At 37.3% G+C, this 19,870-nt stretch overlaps 1 protein-coding gene across 4 annotated transcripts in view; it reads right to left on the bottom strand.

The window, feature by feature from the left end:
* Positions 1-19,404, bottom strand: part of IL23R (interleukin 23 receptor) — a 75,054-nt gene extending 55,650 nt beyond the window's left edge. For 2 of the 4 annotated variants that reach the window (XM_081490718.1, XM_081490716.1), the window contains exons 1-4: positions 19,322-19,404; positions 18,144-18,215; positions 14,697-14,993; positions 8,107-8,230 (exon numbers count right to left, since the gene is read on the bottom strand). In XM_081490718.1, coding sequence (XP_081346844.1) covers positions 8,107-8,230; positions 14,697-14,993; positions 18,144-18,213 — 491 coding nt within the window. In that variant the 5' untranslated portion in view covers positions 18,214-18,215; positions 19,322-19,404. Of the gene's footprint in view, positions 1-8,106; positions 8,231-14,696; positions 14,994-18,143; positions 18,246-19,321 lie in introns of all 4 variants that reach the window. The other 2 variants (XM_081490719.1, XM_081490717.1) reach the window with 2 other exon arrangements.
* Between the last annotated feature and the right edge of the window lie 466 nt (positions 19,405-19,870).

Genomic DNA, 19,870 nt, shown 5'->3' on the forward strand with positions numbered 1-19,870 from the left:
AGAGAATGCAATGGACATAGCAAACACCCTCTTCCAACAACACGAGAGATGACTCTACACATGGACACCACCTAATGGTCAATACTGGAATCAGATTGATTATATTATTTGTAGCTGAAGATGGAGAAACTCTATACCGTCTGCAAAAACAAGACTGAGAGCTGACTGTGGCTCATATCATCAGTTCCTTATGGCAAAATTCAGGCTTAAATTGAAGAAAGTAGGGAAAACCACTAAACTATTCAAGTATTACCTAAATCAAATCCCTTATGATTATACAGTAGAGGTGATAGAGTCAAGGGATTAGATATAGTAGACAGAGTGCCTGAGTAACTATGGATAGAGGTTCGTGACATTGTACACAAGGCAGTGACCAAAACCATCCCCCAAAAAAGAGATACAAGAAGGCAAAGTGGTTGTCTGAGGAGGCTTTACAAATAGCTGAGGAAAGAAGAGAAGGTAAAAGAAAGCAAGTAAGAAAAAGATACACTCAACTGAATACAGAGTTCCAGAGAACAACAAGAAGAGATAAGAAGGTCTTCTTAAATGAATAATGCAGGAAGTAGAGGAAAACAATAGAATGGGAAAGACTGGAAATCTCTTCAAAAATTGGAGATATCAAGGGAATATTTCATGCAAGAATGGGCATGATAAGGGACAGAAACAACAAGGATCTAACAGAAGCAGAACAGATTGAGAAGAGGTAGCAAAAATACACAGAACCATACCAAAAAAAAAAAAAGTCTTAATAACCTGGATAACCACAATGGAGTGATCACTCACCTAGAGCTGGACATTGTGGAGTGTGAAGTCAAGTGAGCCTTAGAAGCATTACTGCAAACCAAGCTAGTGAAGGTGATGGAATTCCAGCTGAACTATTTCAAATCCTAAAAGATGATGCTGTTAAAGTGCTGCGCTCAGTATGCCAGCAAATTTGGAAAACTCAGCAGTGGCCACAGAACTGGAAATGGTCAGTTTTCATTCCAATCCTAAAGAAAGGCAATGCCCAAAAAATGTTTAAACTACTGTACAATTGCACTCATTTCACATGCTAGCAAGGTAATGCTCAAAATCCTTCAAGCTAGGCTTCAGCAGTATGTGAATCGAGAACTTCCAGATGTACAAGCTGGATTTAGAAAAGGCAGAGGAAGCGGAGATCGTAGAGAAAGCAAGGGAATTCCAGCTGGATGAATACCAAACTGGAATCCAGATTCCTGGGAGAGATATCAGTTACCTCAGATATTCAGATAATACCACTCTAATGGCAGAATTGAAGAGGAACCAAAGAGCCTCTTGATGAAGGTGAAAGAGGAGAGTGAAAAAGCTGGCTTAAAACTCAGCATTCAAAAAACCAAGATCGTGGCATCTAGTTCCACCGCTACATGGCAAATGGAAGGGGGAAAAGTGGAAACAGTGGCAGATTTTAGTTTCTTGGGCTCCAAATCACTGCTGACAGTGACTGCAGCCATGAAGTTCAAAGACACTTGCTCCTTGGAAGGAAAGCTATGACAAACCTAGATGGCATATTAAAAAGCAAAGGCATCACTTTGCTGAGAAATGTCCATAGAGTCAAAGCTATGGTTAGCTACCATCACTGATTCAATGGACATGAGTTTGAGCAAACTCCATGAGATAGTGACAGACAGGGAAGCCTGGCATGGTCCTGTCCATGGGGCCACAAAGAGTCAGACATGACTTAGCAACTGAATAACAGCACCATATGACCTAGCCACTCCATTCCTAAGTATATGCTCAAGAGAAATGAAAATACATGTCTACACAAAAGCTTGTACATGAATGTTAGTAGAACATTATTCATAATAGCCAAAAAACTGGAGACAACCCAAAATGTCCATCAACTAGTGAATGTGAATAAGTTAAGTGTGATATATTCACACAATGGAAAATTATTCAGTCATAAAAGAGAATGAAGGACTGATACATACTACACCATGGATGAATCTTGAAAACCTTACACTAAGTGAAAGATGCTATTCATGAAAGACCATAATTTGTATGATTCCTTTTATACAAAATGTCCACAGTAGGCAAATCCACAGATGATGCCTAGGGCTGGGAGAGTTGAAGGGGAGTGCAGGGTGATTGCTAATGGAGATATGGTTTCTTTTGGCATGAAGAACATGTTCTAATATTATGGAGATGGTTGCTCAACTCTTTGAATATACTAAAATCTTTGAATTTTGCATTTTAAATAAGGTGAATTGTATGGAATATGAAGTATACTCAATAAAGCTATTGTATTAAAAGAATTTTTTCTTTTATAGTTAATATTTATTATTCAGTTTTCATTCCAATCCCAAAGAAAGGCAATGCCAAAGAATGTTCAAACTACTGCACAATTGTACTCATCTCACATGCTAGCAAAGTAATGCTCAAAATTCTCCAAGCCAGGCTTCAACAGTATGTGAACCGTGAACTTCCAGATGTTCAAGCTGGATTTAGAAAAGGCAGAGGAACCAGAGATCAAATTGCCAACACCCATTGGATCATCAAAGAAGTGAGAGAGTTCTAGAAAAACATCTACTTCTGGTTTATTGACTATGCCAAAGTCTTTGACTGTGTGGATCACAACAAACTGTGGAAAATTCTTCAAGAGATGGGCATACCAGACCACCTGACCTTCCTCCTGAGAAATCTGTATGCAGGTCAAGAGACAACAGTAAGAACTGGACATGGAACAACAGACTGGTTCCAAATAGGAAAAGGAGTATGTCAAGACTGTATATTGTCACCCTGCTTATTTAACTTATATGCAGGGTTCATCATGCGAAATGCTGTGCTGGATGAAGCACAAGCTGGAATCAAGATTGCCAAGAGAAATATCAATAACCTCAGATATGCAGATGACACCACCCTTATGACAGACAGTGAAGAACTAAAGAGCCTCTTGATGAAAGTGAAAGAGGAGAGTGAAAAAACTGGCTTAAAACTCAATATTCAGAAAACTAAGATCATGGCATTTGGTCCAATCACTTCATGGCAAATAGGTGGGGAAACAATGGAAACCGTGACAGACTTTATTTTTGGGGGGCTCCAAAATCACTTCTGATGGTGACTGCAGCCATGAAATTAAAAGACGCTTGTTCCTTGGAAGGAAAGCTATGACCAACCTAGACAGCATATTAAAAAGCAGAGACATTACTTTGCCAACAAAAGTCTGTCTAGTCAAAGCTATGGTTTTTCCAGTAGTCATGTATGGATGTGAGAATTGGACTATAAAGAAAGCTGAGCACCAAAGAATTGCTGCTTTTGAACTGTGGTGTTGGAGAAGACTCTTGAGAGTCCCTTGGACTGCAAGGAGATCCAACCAGTCTATCTTAAAGGAAATCAGTCCTGAATATTCATTGGAAGGACTGATGCTGAAGTTGAAACTCCAATACTTAGGCCACCTGATGTGAAGAACTGACTCACTAGAAAAGACCCTGATGGGGAGAAAGATTGGAGGCACGAGGAGAAGGGGCCAACAAAGGATGAGATGGTTGGATGGCATCACTGACTCAATGGACGTGAGTTTGAGTAAGCACTGGGAGTTGGTGATGGTCAGGGAAGCCCGGTGTGCTGTAGTCAGTGGGGTCGCAAACATACACACACAACTGAGTGACTGAACTGACTGATTGACTGATTAAGAGAAAAAGAAGTAATCAACTAATCAAGATCAGTGGGTCCATGAGGTAGTGAAAGTTCCAGGAGATAGATAGCAAGGCCCTAGGCATTCTCTGTCAGTCTGGCACATCGAAATTTTCTGTGAGCTTCAGCTGTGGCGTTTGCTCCTATACTGCCTTTGTTTTCACATTCTTAAAGTTGCCTTTGGGCTTCCCTGATGGCTCCTCTCTGTCCATGAGGATTCTCCAGGCAAGAATACTGCAGTGAGTTGCTAGTCCCTTCTCTGGGGGATCTTCCCAACCCAGAGATCTAACCCGCGTCTCCCACATTGCAGGCAGATTCTTTACTGTCTGAGACACCATGGAAGCCTCCTGATGGCTCAGATGATAAAGAATCTGTCTTCAATGCAAGAGACCCAGGTTCAATACTGGATTGGAAAGATCACCTAGAGAAGGGAATGGCTACCCACTCCAGTATTCTTGCCTGGAGAATTTCATGGAGAGAGGAGCCTGGCGGGCTATAGTCCATGGGGTTGCAAAGAGTTGGACTCGACTGAGTGACTAACACACACACACACACACACACACACACACACACACACATGCAGGTTGCCTTTACAATGAGATTCTTGTCCTCATGACCTCTTTTCATCTCAAAGGCACTACTTAATCCCAGAAACAAGGAGGAGCAGTTAAGTCTTAGACACCTGTTAGAATCCTGGCTCCCTGATGTCTTAGCCAAGTGACTTTGGCTCTGTAACATAAGCTCTGTAAAAGGGGACAAGTATAAAGTTCTGTGCGAGGTTGAGCTGAAGATTGAGGATGTGAAGCATATGAAGTAACAGAGTGCAGTGCTTAGCAAATTGTGTACTGTTTGACATCACAATCTATCTCTGATCTCAGTGTTTCCATCATTCCTTTGGTACCCAACCGTACCTCTGCTTAGTGAAAGATGTGAGCTTCTTGCCCATGGCATGTAGCCAGTAACTCCAGGCTTAGCAGTGTGTTCATAAAATCTGTCTAGTTTTTGTCCAGATATTTTGAACAGAGTGGTGTTACACTTTATGTTTCACTTAGTCAAAATTATTCTGAGTATCTAGCAGATGGAGAGAGCAAGATTGGAAGGTTATTCCCTTCCATAGTGATGAGACTTGGATAACATCTCTCAAGTGTACACAGTGATCTGGGTTCCCACACCACTTTAGCAGAAAAAACTAAATTAGGAAGAAAGCAGTCAGTCCATGCCAAGTTCAAATCCCACCTCTCCCTCTCATAGCTTCATGGCCCTTGACGCATCATCTAACCTAGCTAAGCCTCAGTCACCCGTCTACAAAAATCAGGAAAATAATCATATGTACCCCATAAGGTTGCATAGGGGATTAAATGACTTCCCAGCTGGTGCTAGTGGTAAAGAACCCACCTGCCAGTGCAGGAGACTAAGAGACAGGGGTTTAATCCCTGGGTCAGGAAGACCCCCTGGTGGAGGGCATGGCAACCCACTCCAGTATTCTTGCCTGGAGAATCCCATGGACAGAGAAGGCTGGTGAGCTACAGTCCATAGTGTCACACAGAGTCAGACATGACTGAAGTGACTTAGCACAGCACATATTAAACCTTTGGCCCAGTGTGCCCAGTGTGTGGCAAACAGTAAGAGTCCAATAAATGCATTATAAAAAAAAAAGTGGTTTGTGAAACTTTTGAGAATCAATAGAAAAAAAAGTGTACAGGTGTACTTCAAATACAGTTGACCCTTAAATAACACAGGTTCGAACTACACAGGTACACTGATAGGTGAATTTTTTTCAATAAATATATTGGGAAAAAATTTTGAGATTTGCAACAATTTGAAAAAAACTCACAGATGAATGCATAGCCTAGAAATATAAAAAAATTAAATAAAAGTTAGGTATGGCATAAATGCATAAAATATTTATAGATACTAGTCTATCCTTACAAGAGCATAAAGTGATATTTAATATGAAATTAATAATGTATTAGTTTTCTTACTGTTATAACTTTGCTTTCAGAGAATTACATTACCATAGAGTATGCCCGTTTTTTCTAATTGGAGAAACTGCATATCAGCCTATCATCACAGGTAAGTGTTTCTAAAAAAAAAAAGCAACAAAGTTTCCAATACTGTATTATGAATATGACTATAATACTGCATGCCATAAAAATAATGATTCACTCATTAGTGTATAGGCTAGACTACCATGAAGCAATTCTACCAATTACATTAGGCTACTGTAAAGCGATCATATTACTGCTTATTCCCTATCATTCATGAATCATTATACCTATAAGTAAATATGAATTTCTTTTTCACATTATATTTTCATTTTGATGTTGGTACTAACAGATGATTAATCTTGTAAACAGACAACACAAAGTTACTTTATCAATAAATACAGCACACTATTATAAATATATTTTCTCTTCCTTATGATTTTATTAATAATATATTCTTTTTTTTAGCTTACTTTATTGTAAGAATACAATGGTGCTAGTGGTAAAGAACCTGCCTGCCAATGCAGGAGACATAAGAGATGCGGGTTCTATCCCTGGGTCAGGAAGATCCCCTGGAAGAGAGCATGGCAGTCCACTCCAGTATTCTTGCCTGGAGAATGCCATGGACAGAGGAGCCTGGTGGACAACAGTCCATAGGATCGCAAAGAGTCAGACACAACTAAAGCAACTTAGTACAGCACATTGCAATATCTAATACAAACATATAACATATAAAATGTATCAATGAACTATTATCAGTAAGGTTTCTGCCCAACAGTAGGCTATTAGTAGTTAAGTTTTGGGAGAGTCAAAAGTAACATGAAGGGGTCAACACCACAATCCGTGTGTTTTTCAAAAGTCAACTGTACAAAATTGAAGGCTTTCTTTGAAAAAATAAATAAATGAAATGAAACAAGAATAGGGAGACCAATCTAGCCCAGTTTGCCCACAATTTTTTCCCTCCAAATAAGTGATATTATTTCCATCTTTAACACTGGCAAAGGATTCCAAAACAGACTGACATACAGGGATATAGTTTAGATATAACCCAGAAACATTTGAGTTGTGTACATTAAGGAGGGAAAGATTTTTCCACAGCAACCATTTCCTATTTTGCAGTTTATAAATAGTAGAAACTAAAAATACATTTCCCCTAATCTAAGTTCATATGAAGTAATATAACGTTTATGATTAGTTATTTGCCTTTAAGCATAAAAATTTTGAGCTTTTGGCTACACGGTTGTCTGGCTCCTGAAGTCTGGCTATTGTTAGATCATAACGGAAGAGTGTTTCCACAAAGCCCTCCTCAACTCCAATTAAGAAATTATTACTCTCATTCAACTTTTGCTTTCAGTTTTAAAGCTGAAAGTCCTGTGTCCTTATTCCCAGGATAAGGGATAGTTTATTCCCAGAATAAGGGATAGCTCCCTTATTCTTCCCTGGCAAGCCAGGGAAGATGGTTGGTATATATAAACACCAAATTTAAGACTTGGGGGTCATTATTAATACTATCTTCCATGAATTTAGTGCTAACTATGGACCTGGTGTTACTTTGCCAACAAAGGTCCATCTAGTCAAAGCTATGGTTTTTCCATATGTGGAATATGGATATGAGAGTTGGACTATAAAGAAAGCTGAGTGCCAAAGAATTGCTGCTTTTGAACTGTGGTGTTGGAGAAGACTCTTGAGAGTCTCTTGTACTGCAAGGAGATCCAACCAGTCCATCCTAAAGGAAATCAGTCCTGAATAGTGATTGGAAGGACTGATGCTGAAGCTGAAACTCTAATACTTTGGCCACCTGATGTGAAGAACTGACTCATTGGAAAAGACCCTGATGCTGGGAAAGATTGAAGGCAGGAGGAGAAGGGGAAGACAAAGGATGAGATGGTTGGATGGCATCACCGACTCAATAGACATGAGTTTGAGCAAGTTCCGGCAGTTGGTGATGGACAGGGAAGCCTGGCATGCTGCAGTACATGTGGTCACAGAGTCAGACACGACTGAGTGACTAAACTGTACTGATGGACCTGGCGTAGTGATTCACACTTTAAAAGTCAAATTCCACTTAAACAGAATTAGCCTATCCATTAGGTTCTATTTTAAGCCTATTTTAAAGATAAAGAAATGACAATTTGAAAAGTTTAAGTGCCTAAATCCTAGAAGGAAGATAGAGCTGAGATTCAAGCAAAGATCCTTTTAAAACTGTGCTGTGCTGTATCACATTAGGCCCTTGCCCACAGTTACCTCCAATGAGTAAAAACAGCAGAAAGATTATGAAACATTGCCTCACAGGGTGAAAATATCAATGGCCTGAAAAGTGTTTTGGTGGATTCCTTGATCAGTATTAGGGAGTTGGGGATAGTAAAGATGCATTTAACATTTGAAGCAGATTTCTTGGATCCCTGCTGGAGGCACGGCACTGGCTGAACTGGAGTGGAATTGCTCAGGTTAGACTGTTGAGGAGGGAACCTACCTCTTCACGTACACCACATACTTTGTGTCTATGTAGGTGGGCTTCCCAGGGTTCCAGGTACAAGTCATGTTGCCTGAATATTCATAAATGACACAGGCTACTTTGTCAGGAACATCTGGTGGATCTGCAACAAAATGTAACACTTAGGAGCCACCACAGAAACATCAAGGTTTTTTAATAGTTAGTTGATAACCATTCCATTTTATCTGGAAATCGAGGTCAATCAGCACTTCCCCCATTCCACCCCTTCCAGCTCACATTCCAGCTCACTTTGCCCTGAAACGTTGCTGCTTTCCTTCACGTACTTTACTATATTCCCTCTTTGGGAATACTAAGGTGATCAAGTTCCTCCCATCCAAAAGAATTCCTCCCCAAATTCTCCTCCCTCAGCTGTCAGTATATCTTTCTCCTTTTCACAATAGCTTTTTTCTTTTTTAAAGTCCATTATACTGGTCTTTTTCCTCAGTTCCAATTTACTCTTGAACCCCAAATAATCAAGATTCAGACCCACAATTCCACCAAAACCACTGTTGTTAAGGTCATCAGTGACTTTCTAATCCACAAATCCCATGATTTCTTTATGGTCATCATTGAGCTTGAACTCTGCAGAATTTGCTATTTTGGTCTTTCCTACCTTGAAATCTCTCTGCCTTTTGGCTGTTGTGAAAGGGCTCTCCATGTTTTTCTTCTACTCTAGCATTCCAATTCAAGGGGAGCAGGTTTGATCCTGGGTCAGGGAACTAAGATCTCACATGCCTCAGGGTGAGGCCAAAAAGAAAAAAAAAGTCTGATAGTCATGCATACATACTCAACCTTTAAAAGAAAGGAAATTCTGACCCATGCTATAACATAGATGAACCTCGAAGACATTATGCTAAATAAAATAAGCCAGCCACAAAAGGACAAACACTATATGATTCTATTTATAGGAGATGTCTAGAACAGTTGAACTCACAGAGACTGAAAGTAGAATGGTGGTGGCCAAGGGCTGGGGAGTTGGGAGAAATGAAGAGCTGTTGTTTATTGGGTACAGAGTTTCAGTTTTGCAAGATGAAAAAAGTACTGGAAATGGATGGGGGTGATGGTTGCACAATGATGTCAATGTGTATATACATCATTGGCATTCACAGAACTGTGCACTTAAGAACAGATTAAAAAGTACATTTCGCTACAATAAAGAAAGATTAAAAATTTTTAGGCATTCACAGAATTCTATTTCTAGTTTCTTTTTCTCTCTTCTCCCATGCCTTGAACTCTTTCTCTGAATGGCCAAATTTTAGAGAACATTGTTAATTTTTGTCTGCCACCATCCTTCCTTTTGAGAACTAACATCTTCTTCTTCCCTACTCCACCCCTGTGCCAAGGGGTGTGCCTTGACACACAGAACTGTGCCCTTGACCTAGTCTGCCTGATCAAGTATTTCCATTGGGAATGAACCCATGACCCAAGATGAACCAATCAGAATTATCCAAGGAACTTTTTCTGGGGCTATTGTAAAAGATGTGCTTTCTCCCTGCCTTAATTTGCTGTCTCTGAGTGTCATGTAAGCTATGGGCTGTTGATGGCCATCTTGCTGTCATAGTGAAACAGTCTATTTAAGAATGAAGCCAGCACAAGGGAAAACAAAACCCAAGAGATGAGAAAAGATGAGAGAGTTCTGTTGGAGCCCTTGGAGCCTCTGAAGCCTATGAAACCCCAACAAATATAGAACTGCATCTGGAATTTTCAGATACATCATCCAGTAATAAATTACCAAGAATCAAGATCAAAAAAGAAGTATGGAAATACTGAGCATTTACTATATGCTCACTTTTTAGGGGTGGTTCTCTTAGCTGTGCCTACTTTTGCAATACTGCCTGGGAAACTGATTACTCAAAAAATGATAGAAAAATGAAAGGATGAAACTAATACAACATTGTTAATAAACTATAAAATAAAAATTAAACAAACAAAAAATAAACCAATAATTCTGTCCCATTAAGGAAAAAAGAAAAATGAAAGGATGGGGCCTAAGAATGAATAAAAATACAGACATTTATGCACCTGAAGTTATACCCAAAGAGTTAGCTTAAATATAGATATATTCCTGCACTTCATCTGTAAATCATCTACCAAGAATACTACTTATAAAATAAGAAATACATATGTGGAAAAAATTTATCTTCATTGCAAACTGAACCAATAATAAATGTCATTTAGAGCTATCAAATTGGCAAAGATTTTGAAAAATCGTAATCCATAGTGTTGAAATGGACTCAAGGAAATCCTCTAACACACTGCCGGTGGAAATGCAAACTGGAGCAACCTTTATGGAGAGCACTATACATATCATAATCTGTAAAAGCAGGAGTAATATCTTGCAACCCAGCAATTTTATATCTAGGAATGCATCCTTACTAAAATGTTCATAGATACACAAAAATATTTGGCTAAAAGGGTTTGCCTCTTAAAGTATTGTTCATAATAATGGAAGAATTGGAAACCAGCTTAATATCCCAAAATACACTCCTGAAATACAACCAAAAACAAAGTTATTGAAGACAATATAAGTATCTGGCCTTGGAAGAAACTCAAAATATGTTTAATTAAATAAGTAAGGGCCATATGATAAAATGAAAAAATTAGTTACAAAATAGTATAGTACAGTGGTCTCATTTGAGAGACAGAGAGATAAAGGGATAGAGAGAGAGAGAGAGCAAGAGAGAGACAGAGAAACAGAGAAAAGAGACAGAGACACACACACAGAGAAAGAGACTGAAACTAGGAAGACATATTTCAAATTATTAAAGATGGAGTCTGCTAGTAGTAAGATTATGAGATTATAGAAATGATGGGTATTTCTTTTTTGTTGGTCCAAAATGTTAAAGACATTCTACATGAATGCAATTTGATTTAATGATTTAAAAACGTATTTTCAAACAGTAAGAACACACTAAAGTGTTTTAAAACATTTTGATGGATTGTAGCATCAAACTACAGTGGGGGAGAAATTGGACTCCAAGTAAGATAAATCTTTTAAGTTTTACTTGAGCCTTAAAGGAGGTAGGTGTAGAAACATAAATTTAAATCATTTTGGATATTGATTGACTTGGGGTCCTTCAGTGATTTGTGCTGAAGTTATTTTTTCCCTCTAGTTTCAGAGTATTTTTGATTTGGCCATCATAAAAGACAACTGTCAGTCTTTTGGGGTATGTTATTCCATAGCATTTTCTCTGAAGTGAATGCTCAGGGTTATGTCTGATAACTAATTCACTTTGTAAAAGATCAAACAGATTAAACACTTATGTGCAAATAAACATGCTATTTGTTAATATGAAGCTATGTAAAGATGGGAATGTGAATATAGATATAATATAAGACCAAATTGTTTTTAGATTCCATTGTGTGTGCTTAGTCACTCAGTCATGTTGAACTCTTTGCAACCTCATTGGACTGTAGCCCTCCAGGTTCCTCTGTCTGTGGGATTCCTGGGCAAGAATACTAGAATGGGTTGTCATTTCCTTCTCCAGGTATCTTCCCAATCCAGGGATTGAACCCGCATCTCCTGTGTCTCCTGCATTACAAGCAGATTCTTTACCTGCCGGGTTATTAAGTGTCCATGGGTAAAAACCTGCTGTACAGCCAGATACCAGAGAATACTCTGCTCTCTCCTACCCATCACATGTCTCCCCTCCTACTCGGTCCCTTACTATTCACAGGCCATGTTTCTTATTAATTCAAAGTTTAGCCAAGGATCATTTTCAACTGAGAGCTTCTTGACGGCAGAGTCTGTGATCCCCTCTTCTCTGAATTGCTATCATTTAACACATTTTTGGTGCATACTAACCACTAAGTAAAGTGTATTTCATGGCTTGAATGGTTTGATTAATAAAATGATAATGAGAATTTAAAATGAAAAGAAAGACAATGCTTCTGGCAAAGATCTCTCCATAATTCCTTACCCAAAGAGTGCACAGACTGGCCTATTGTGTCATTAATAAGACTGAGTAACAATGTTAAAGACAACTTTTCAGGGCCTTTTATTGGATAATAAGTCTACTTTCATCAGATGATAAGTAGAGATCAAAGATGATTAAAATTCAAGTTAGATATATTTAAACTCTTTAATGATTCAGTGGAAATATGACTGTTTCACAAATAGTTTAATTTGGTGTTTTTAAAGGAATAGAGAAATCTTAAAGTGTTTTATCCCATGACTTGTGTGACTCTGATAGAATACTTTTCATGATGTGTGTACACTTACAGATAACAATCTAAGAAGTCTAAGATTATGGCTAAAAATGAAACTGTGATAATAGTTTGTATTTCACAAATTACACATCAAAGTATGGAAATTTTTTAATGTTTGGATATCTTTTTAGGAAAAGCAATGACCCCTTTATCTTCTCTTTGTTTTGTATGATTTGTCTCCAGTCTAAAAAACTACACATAATCATTTTGTTCAGAACAGTGATGATAAGTTGACACGGTAAAGCTCACAGGAAGAGTATCCTGTAATCAGAGTGATCCAGTGAAAGCAGTGTGATTTCTAGAATACCACAAAAACCTTCAAAAACCCTTACTTGACCTACTTCAATAGGAAGTTTTGTTTGCTAAGAATGTAGAGCCCAAGAACACAGGGTTCTTGAATCCAGGGCTTTGAGTAAATTCTTACATGGCAGTTACACTTTCACACTCATAACCAGAGATCTATGTAAAAAGTTTCAAAATCACAGAGTAAACAAGTGGAAAGGGTAATGTTCTTTCTAAGCAGCTGTCAGCAGAAAATGTAAGTGCTTCTAATGTGTTGTCCTAGAAGGGGAGAAAAGTCCATTCCCTGTCCCTGAACAGAGCCTTGTGGTTGTATTTGGGGGCAGAAGGCCTCAGCCAACACTGGAGAGTGGTTGGGCATCACTGGTCACTCAAACTGCAACTCAGGGAAGGAGGCCACACTTCTTCTGCCTCCTTTCTTATTCTGGCTTAAAATTAAAACTAACCTTTCCCCACAACCATGGCAGTTGCTCATTTGTCCTCCAATGAAATATTCTCTCAACAACCCACCCCCCAACTATCAAGGATAAATAGGAATATAATTAAGCAAGAAGGGTTACTTTTGTTTCCTGAGGATGTGGACAAGCTAAGAAGTCCTCAGACATCAGATAAGATGTCTACTTGTGGTTTCAGTTCCCACAATTTAGGGCAAGTTTAGCATGCTATTATTATTTTAAGGCCTAAATTTTTTCTTTAACTCCAAAACCTAGTAATTTCCTTCCTCAGTTCACCTCTGCCACTTCCTACAGCTCTTCTCTCTTGAAGCAAGGAGGTCAGGTGCCCAGCAGGACAATGGCCTTACTTTAGAACAAAAAAACCTCCTTCTTTTCAGACACCCCCTCTAGGGACAGGTAGAGGTGACCAGGTGGACTTGGTCTGTCTAGGTGAGGACTGGAGATGAGGAAGAACTCAGATTGGATTCTCAAAGGTATGGAGAAAGGGAGCGTAGCAAAGATCCAAAGCCCTCTATCTTTCATTGAAAATGGGCCCAGATGCTATAGGGAATGAAAATCTAGATTAAAACAGTACTGAACTTACTGATTTTTCTTTTGTAATAGTAGAACCAAGAATTAAGTATATAATTATACAAGCCAGCCCATATTACTATAGTAACTTAAACACCTTCAGGATACTATGAACACACATTGAATTTAGCAAATATTTTTAAAATTAACAATTCATTTTTTCTTAATAATTATAGTAACAAACACAATGATTCACAATTGAGGCAGTGACATTAAGAGCAGGGAATTGTATCAAAATCGTCCCATCTTTTATCAAAAGGTTCCATTTAAAAGGGCTTAGGCACATTAATATTGTAGTTTAAAGTATATAATACACTTTTAAATAAGTTATTGAAATTTGATGTTTACCATGACCAATATAATTAGCCTCATTTTACAGACATGGAATTTACAGACATGGAATTGAGGCACAGACTGGTTAAGCAACTTTCCTGAAGTCACAGAGATGGTAAGAAATATAGCAGAGATACAAAGCTAGTATTGCAACTGTTTTTTTCCTTCCAAAATCTTAGCCTCAAAATTTCTCAATGGAATCTGCTTCAAAGTTGATATTAGTTTGTAAAACAATGTTAAGTGAAAAATAGTTGAAAATAAAAACACTGAAAATCTGAGGGTGCTGCCTTTCACATACATAAAAACTGTGTTCGGCCAGGCTAGTGTTAAAAAATTGTATTTTGAATATGTTGGCAACATTGAAAAGTATGTAGAATTCACATTGAAAATTTACACTTCCATCTTCTTTGGAAGAACCAAAAGATCTAAGAATGCTGGACCTTCAGAGATGCTGAAGCTGGACACTGTCTGTGCTCAGTAAACTATCTATGTATTTTCCTCTCTGCACAGATCCCACCAGCTTCTTAATGCAACATTTCACCAACCTGGCTCCTGGAGACATTCAAATTTGCAATACCCCCATTAAACTAATAGAAGAAGTGAAGTATATTAATTTGCCTCCATTTTTAGACAATATTGGTAGTTACCAGTTAATTGTTAGGTTAACTTTCACTTGGCTTTTGAATGCACCCCAACACTTACATCCAGAAGAAATGTCTTTTCCACATATCAGTGTCTCTGGAAAATATCTGGAACATTCAGCAGTACAGTACACAAAGGCTTGTGGCTCCACAAAGTTGTTATACCAAAGGCGAGCTGTTGTTTGATTGATTCTTGTGATTTGAAATCTTTCTTTGATGCCATTTTTATAAAAATAAAGTTTCCTTGGTTGGCAGTTCTTAATTGCTGCTTGGCAATATATAGAGACATTCATACCCATCTTAAAAATTGTGGCAGGTTCTACCCAGATGTGTCCAGAGCAGTTTATATTTGTAATCCCTGGAAAACAAATAGATAAAATAATTAATTCCATGTAAAACATTAAGACCAGATGTTCAGAAGAATATGCTTTGCATTTAAAATTGTGTTTGATTAATGGAATAATTTCCATTGGAAAAGAGTTTTAGGACTCAGTGTATCCTTTAATTGCTTAGCTTATCAGTGTGTTTTTACCATGTTCTGTTGATGTTCAACAGCATGACACAAGCCTAGAGTCAGCTTCCAGCTTTTCAGCTTCTCTAGCAGTCTAAAGTGCAAATATAATTAGCTCTTCTATTTTAAAGGTGAGGAATGAGGCATTTTGAGGCTACCTTATGTTTCAAAGGTAACATTAGAAATAACAATTGGTAGTGAAGAATCCATTCTTCGGCTACTCAGTCTTTCCTTCTTTTATAGATAAGGGCTACTTTTATTAGAAAATTATGAGTTTAGTGACTGAAATCATACTCTTACTGGTGGCAAAAATTTATTGCTTGACCACCACTTAAAATTCATCATTAATTTAAAAATATGGGGAAATTTTCAGAATATATTTTTAAGTTGAAAGGCAAGTTGCAAAACAAAATATTTAATATAAACTCGATGTTAAGAATAAATAGATGAATGAATTAAAGATACACTAAGATATTATCAATGATAATCTGTGTGTTAATTTTTATTTTTAATTGAATATTTCTGTGTTTTAGAAATTGTATTATAAGGTATTATTTTTATAGCCAAAAGACAATAAAAGCATTTTCATAAACTCAAATGACAATGTAATACAATATCAATTAAATTAAATTCACATCAAGGAAAATTCATTGTAGGCTTTTTCTAAATACTCTATATTCTAAGCATTAGGATATCTTAAAACCTTATCAAAGTGATAATTAAAGGCCAGTATTTAATTTTAAAAGTCCTTATCTTTAGAATTCAAAGCTTAAAAATTAACTTTATAATATAAATATAATTGAATATGTCCATTTATGTAGTTTGCATTCACATATAAATTATAAATATTTAAATGTTGAAGTAGTTATAAAAATAATTCCATCATTATCAATAGGAAATTGAAGCCAAAGACATGAAAAGAAGTTTTAAGAAAGCATCTGATTGCTTTGCCATGCTGAGTCACTTCAGTCGTGTACAACTCTTTGTGACCCCATGGACTGTAGCCTGCCAGGCTCCTCTGTCCATGGATATCTCCAGGCAAGAACACCGGAGTAGTTCGCCTTGCCTTCCTCTGGGGGATCTTCCCAATCCAGGGATCAAACCCCCATCTCTTATGTATCCTGCATTGGCAGGCGTTGTTTACCACTAGCGCCATCTGGGAAGCCCCAGCTGTTTTAAAGTTCAACAATTCAAGCTCAGACAAACTGTTTCTTCAGCACCTTAAAAAATATGTGAATACTACCATGAAACCATTGTGAGTAGTGTTTAAGAATACACAGAAAATATTAAAAATGTCATAAGACTTCAAATTTGGATAAATGTTGTCTTGGTTTTAAAAAATAGAATAAAAAAGAACCCCAGAAACACTGGACTGCTGAGCTTCACAACGTTCAGGAATGAATGTACATAGAAAAAGAAATCAGTAATCGGCAGGAGTCAACTTGGATTATGTAAGAATAAGTCATACAAAAGTATGTTAATTTCTCTTTTTAATATGTTAAAATAAGTCATATAAAATATGTTAATTTTGGGGGGTTGGTCAGAAAAATGCTAAACATAGTGTTTATTTTTTTTACTTCAGCAAAGCTATTTTAAAGGGGTAAAATATTCTAGTAGAAAATTTGGAAAAGATAGTAAAAATATTACAGCAGATTGGGTAATAATATATAAAATAATTTCTAATGAACAGCTGGAAAGTCTCTAATGCCATATCATATGGGCTTGTCTTATTTCTCTATGCTTCATATTAATCACTCAGATGTATAAACGGGCTTCCCTGGTGGCTCAGACGGTATAGAATCTGCCTGCAATGCAGGATACCTGAGTTTGAACCCTGGATCAGGAAGATCCCCTTGAGAAGGGAATGCCTACTCACTCCAGTATTCTTGCCTGGAGAATTCCATGTATAAACAGAAGCCTGACTTATCACTTGCATATTTCCAGAAGCTAGAAAAAAGTAAATGATGTCTTATTTTTATGAAACCTTCTTGGATACTGTTGGTCTGACTCTGGAAGTGTCCAATATCCTGCTGGAGGGATTCTAGTTCTCATGGTGGAGCTACTTCTATATGTCTAATATAAATTTGTCCCAACCTACAGAAGATCATTTTGCTTTTGTCACTACTCTGAGTAAGTTGCATGATTTTCAAAGCTTCCTTCAAGATCTAAAACCCTGCCTTGATGTTGCTTGTGTGTGCGTGCGTGCTCAGTCACTCAGTCGTGTCCAACTCTTTGCAACCCCATGCACTGCAGCCTGCCAGGCTCCTCTGTCCATGGGATTCTCCAGACAAGAATACTGGAGTGGGTTGTCATGGCCTCCTCCAGGGGATCTTCCAGACCCAGGGATTGAACCGGCATCTCCTGCATCTCCTGCATTGACAGGCGAATTCTTTCACCGCTGAGCCACATGGGAAGCCCTTGGTGTTGCTTATCTCCTAGTAAATGAGTCCCTCTTGCCTGTCCAGGGTGCTATGCCCCCAGAAGAAACTCCCAAGAGCCAATGGCTGTCCTGCCTGAACTTCTGATGCTCTCCCACCTGGACTCTTATAGCACATAATACTACTGCACAAAGTTGTTGTGAGGAAGACAAGGCTTAGCACAGCACCTAACACAGAGTAATCATCAATAAATTGTTTGTGGAATTGAATAAAATTCAAATGTTTGATGAGTTATATATAAGTTAAAAATGTTCAAAGACAGATTATGCCAAACCAAAATAATAAACTCCCTTGTGGAAATGTTGATATTAGAATTAGACTGCTTTGTGGAAATTTTGAAATAAGAATTAGACCTCTGTCAGGATGCTTGATAAAGGAATCCTGCATTAGCAGGGAGCTTGGACTCATATTTCATTCTACATAATTTTATGTGCATATAATTTTTCCCAAGTATAATAATTTTTATTCTTCAGAGATTCAAGCATAATGTCATGAACAAAATAAACACTCAGTATTTTATTTGAATAAAAAATAGCAATAGGTACTCAAAATACTGTACCTCCATGACACCAACTGAAGAATATGTAGAGAGCTATTACCACGTCCCAATGAATTGTGACCTGATTCATGCCTGAAAGCAGAAAAAACTCTTTGTCGCTCTCTAGAAAAATATGAAAAATGTTTAAACTGTAATATTTTAATAAAATACTAAAAGGCATAACATTTTTTCTAACAGTTGTTTTTGATGAGAAACTTTAATTAGGAAGAAAGGAACGAAGGAAGGAAGGATGAGAAGGGAGAAGGAAACAGGGCAAAGAAGAGTCACTAGGGTGTGAGGAGGTATAATAAGGTGGAGGAGTAAAGCAAAAGAGTGGAATTTTATACCCTTCAAAAATCAGTATGAATTACCTTCATAGGACATTTTGACCCTTGATAAAATATAATTCCTCCTGATCTTCTCTCATCAGAAATCTCTTTCTGCTCTAACTCACGATCCTCAATCCGTCTCCTGACCAGGTTCACATGTCTATCAAGCCCCAGAAATATTAGTCTTTCATAAGTAAAACTCAGGAAAAGCCAAAAAGGTCAGAAGTTCCAGAAAAGAAAAGCACTCAAAATGAAGAAAGAGGAAGTGAGACAAAACCTTATGTGTTGTCACAAGTTAGATTTACAGAAATCTCCTTTATCTGCAGAGAGTTTAAAAGAAACACATTATAGAAATTCCAAACAATATTGCCATTAGTTTACATCTGGAATTATATTATTCAGTTAAACAGTTACATGCATTATTAAATAATTAAGTTATTCAATAATCAGCATTATTCAGTTATTTTTATCTGTTTAATTAAACCTGAGCCTTTCATATAAAACAACAAAAACTCATAACTCATCAAATGGCACACAATATTTCATTTTTAAAAACTGAAGTCCCCAGTGACTTATGAATATAAAGATCCCTTTCATGATTTGTTAACAATAGTAGATCCTCTCTTTGTAAACAATAGGCAAAATAAACCTTGAAATATTCCTAGTTAGGAGTTAACTACTCACCTAATAGAATATACACAATAATATCATTTAAAGCGATATGATGTTAGATAACGTTACAAATTCAGCTTCTATCAGTAACTCTGTATGAAATATCATACAAACTCATAAGAGAAGACAACTGGGACCATGGATTTCCAAAAGGAAATACAGCTGTTTTTGAGTATTCAGAGATCATTATCTCTTTACCTTACAACCTTTTTGAAGCACATAATTCCACCTCAGAGCCAGGCTGCTACCCTCGTATCTGCGTCATGTCTTCTTTCCTCACTGCCTGCCTGTCAACGATCACTTCAGGTTTTCAGTGATGAGGCAAATGGAAATATCTGCAAAGCTCCGACCTACATTTCAGATTCTTGAAGAGGAACTCAAAACCGTCCAACTCAAAATGACTGGCTCTTAAGTCACTATTTGGGAAAACCCAGATTGCTAAAAGTCAACTGCTTTGTCAATACTTTTTTTTCCCCCTCACCTTAATTTGAAATAATCTCATCCAAGAAGTAGAACACATATTTATGCTTAATCTATCAAAATCTTTGACACCAAAGATACAATGCTTAGTTTTAATTTGCAACCAACATTGATATCCATTATAAACCCATTTCTTAAGAAAATTTAAAAGCTGCTATTGACCATTTATTTAACAAGCATTTTTGAGCATCTCATATGTGCCAGGTATTGTTTGGAGCATTAAAGATATAATGGTGATTAACTACAGAACAGCTGCTTTATATATTG

Source organism: Giraffa tippelskirchi, chromosome 5 (assembly GCF_054371585.1).
Source record: "Giraffa tippelskirchi isolate mGirTip1 chromosome 5, T2T-mGirTip1v1.2.pri, whole genome shotgun sequence".
NCBI lineage: Eukaryota > Metazoa > Chordata > Mammalia > Artiodactyla > Giraffidae > Giraffa > Giraffa tippelskirchi.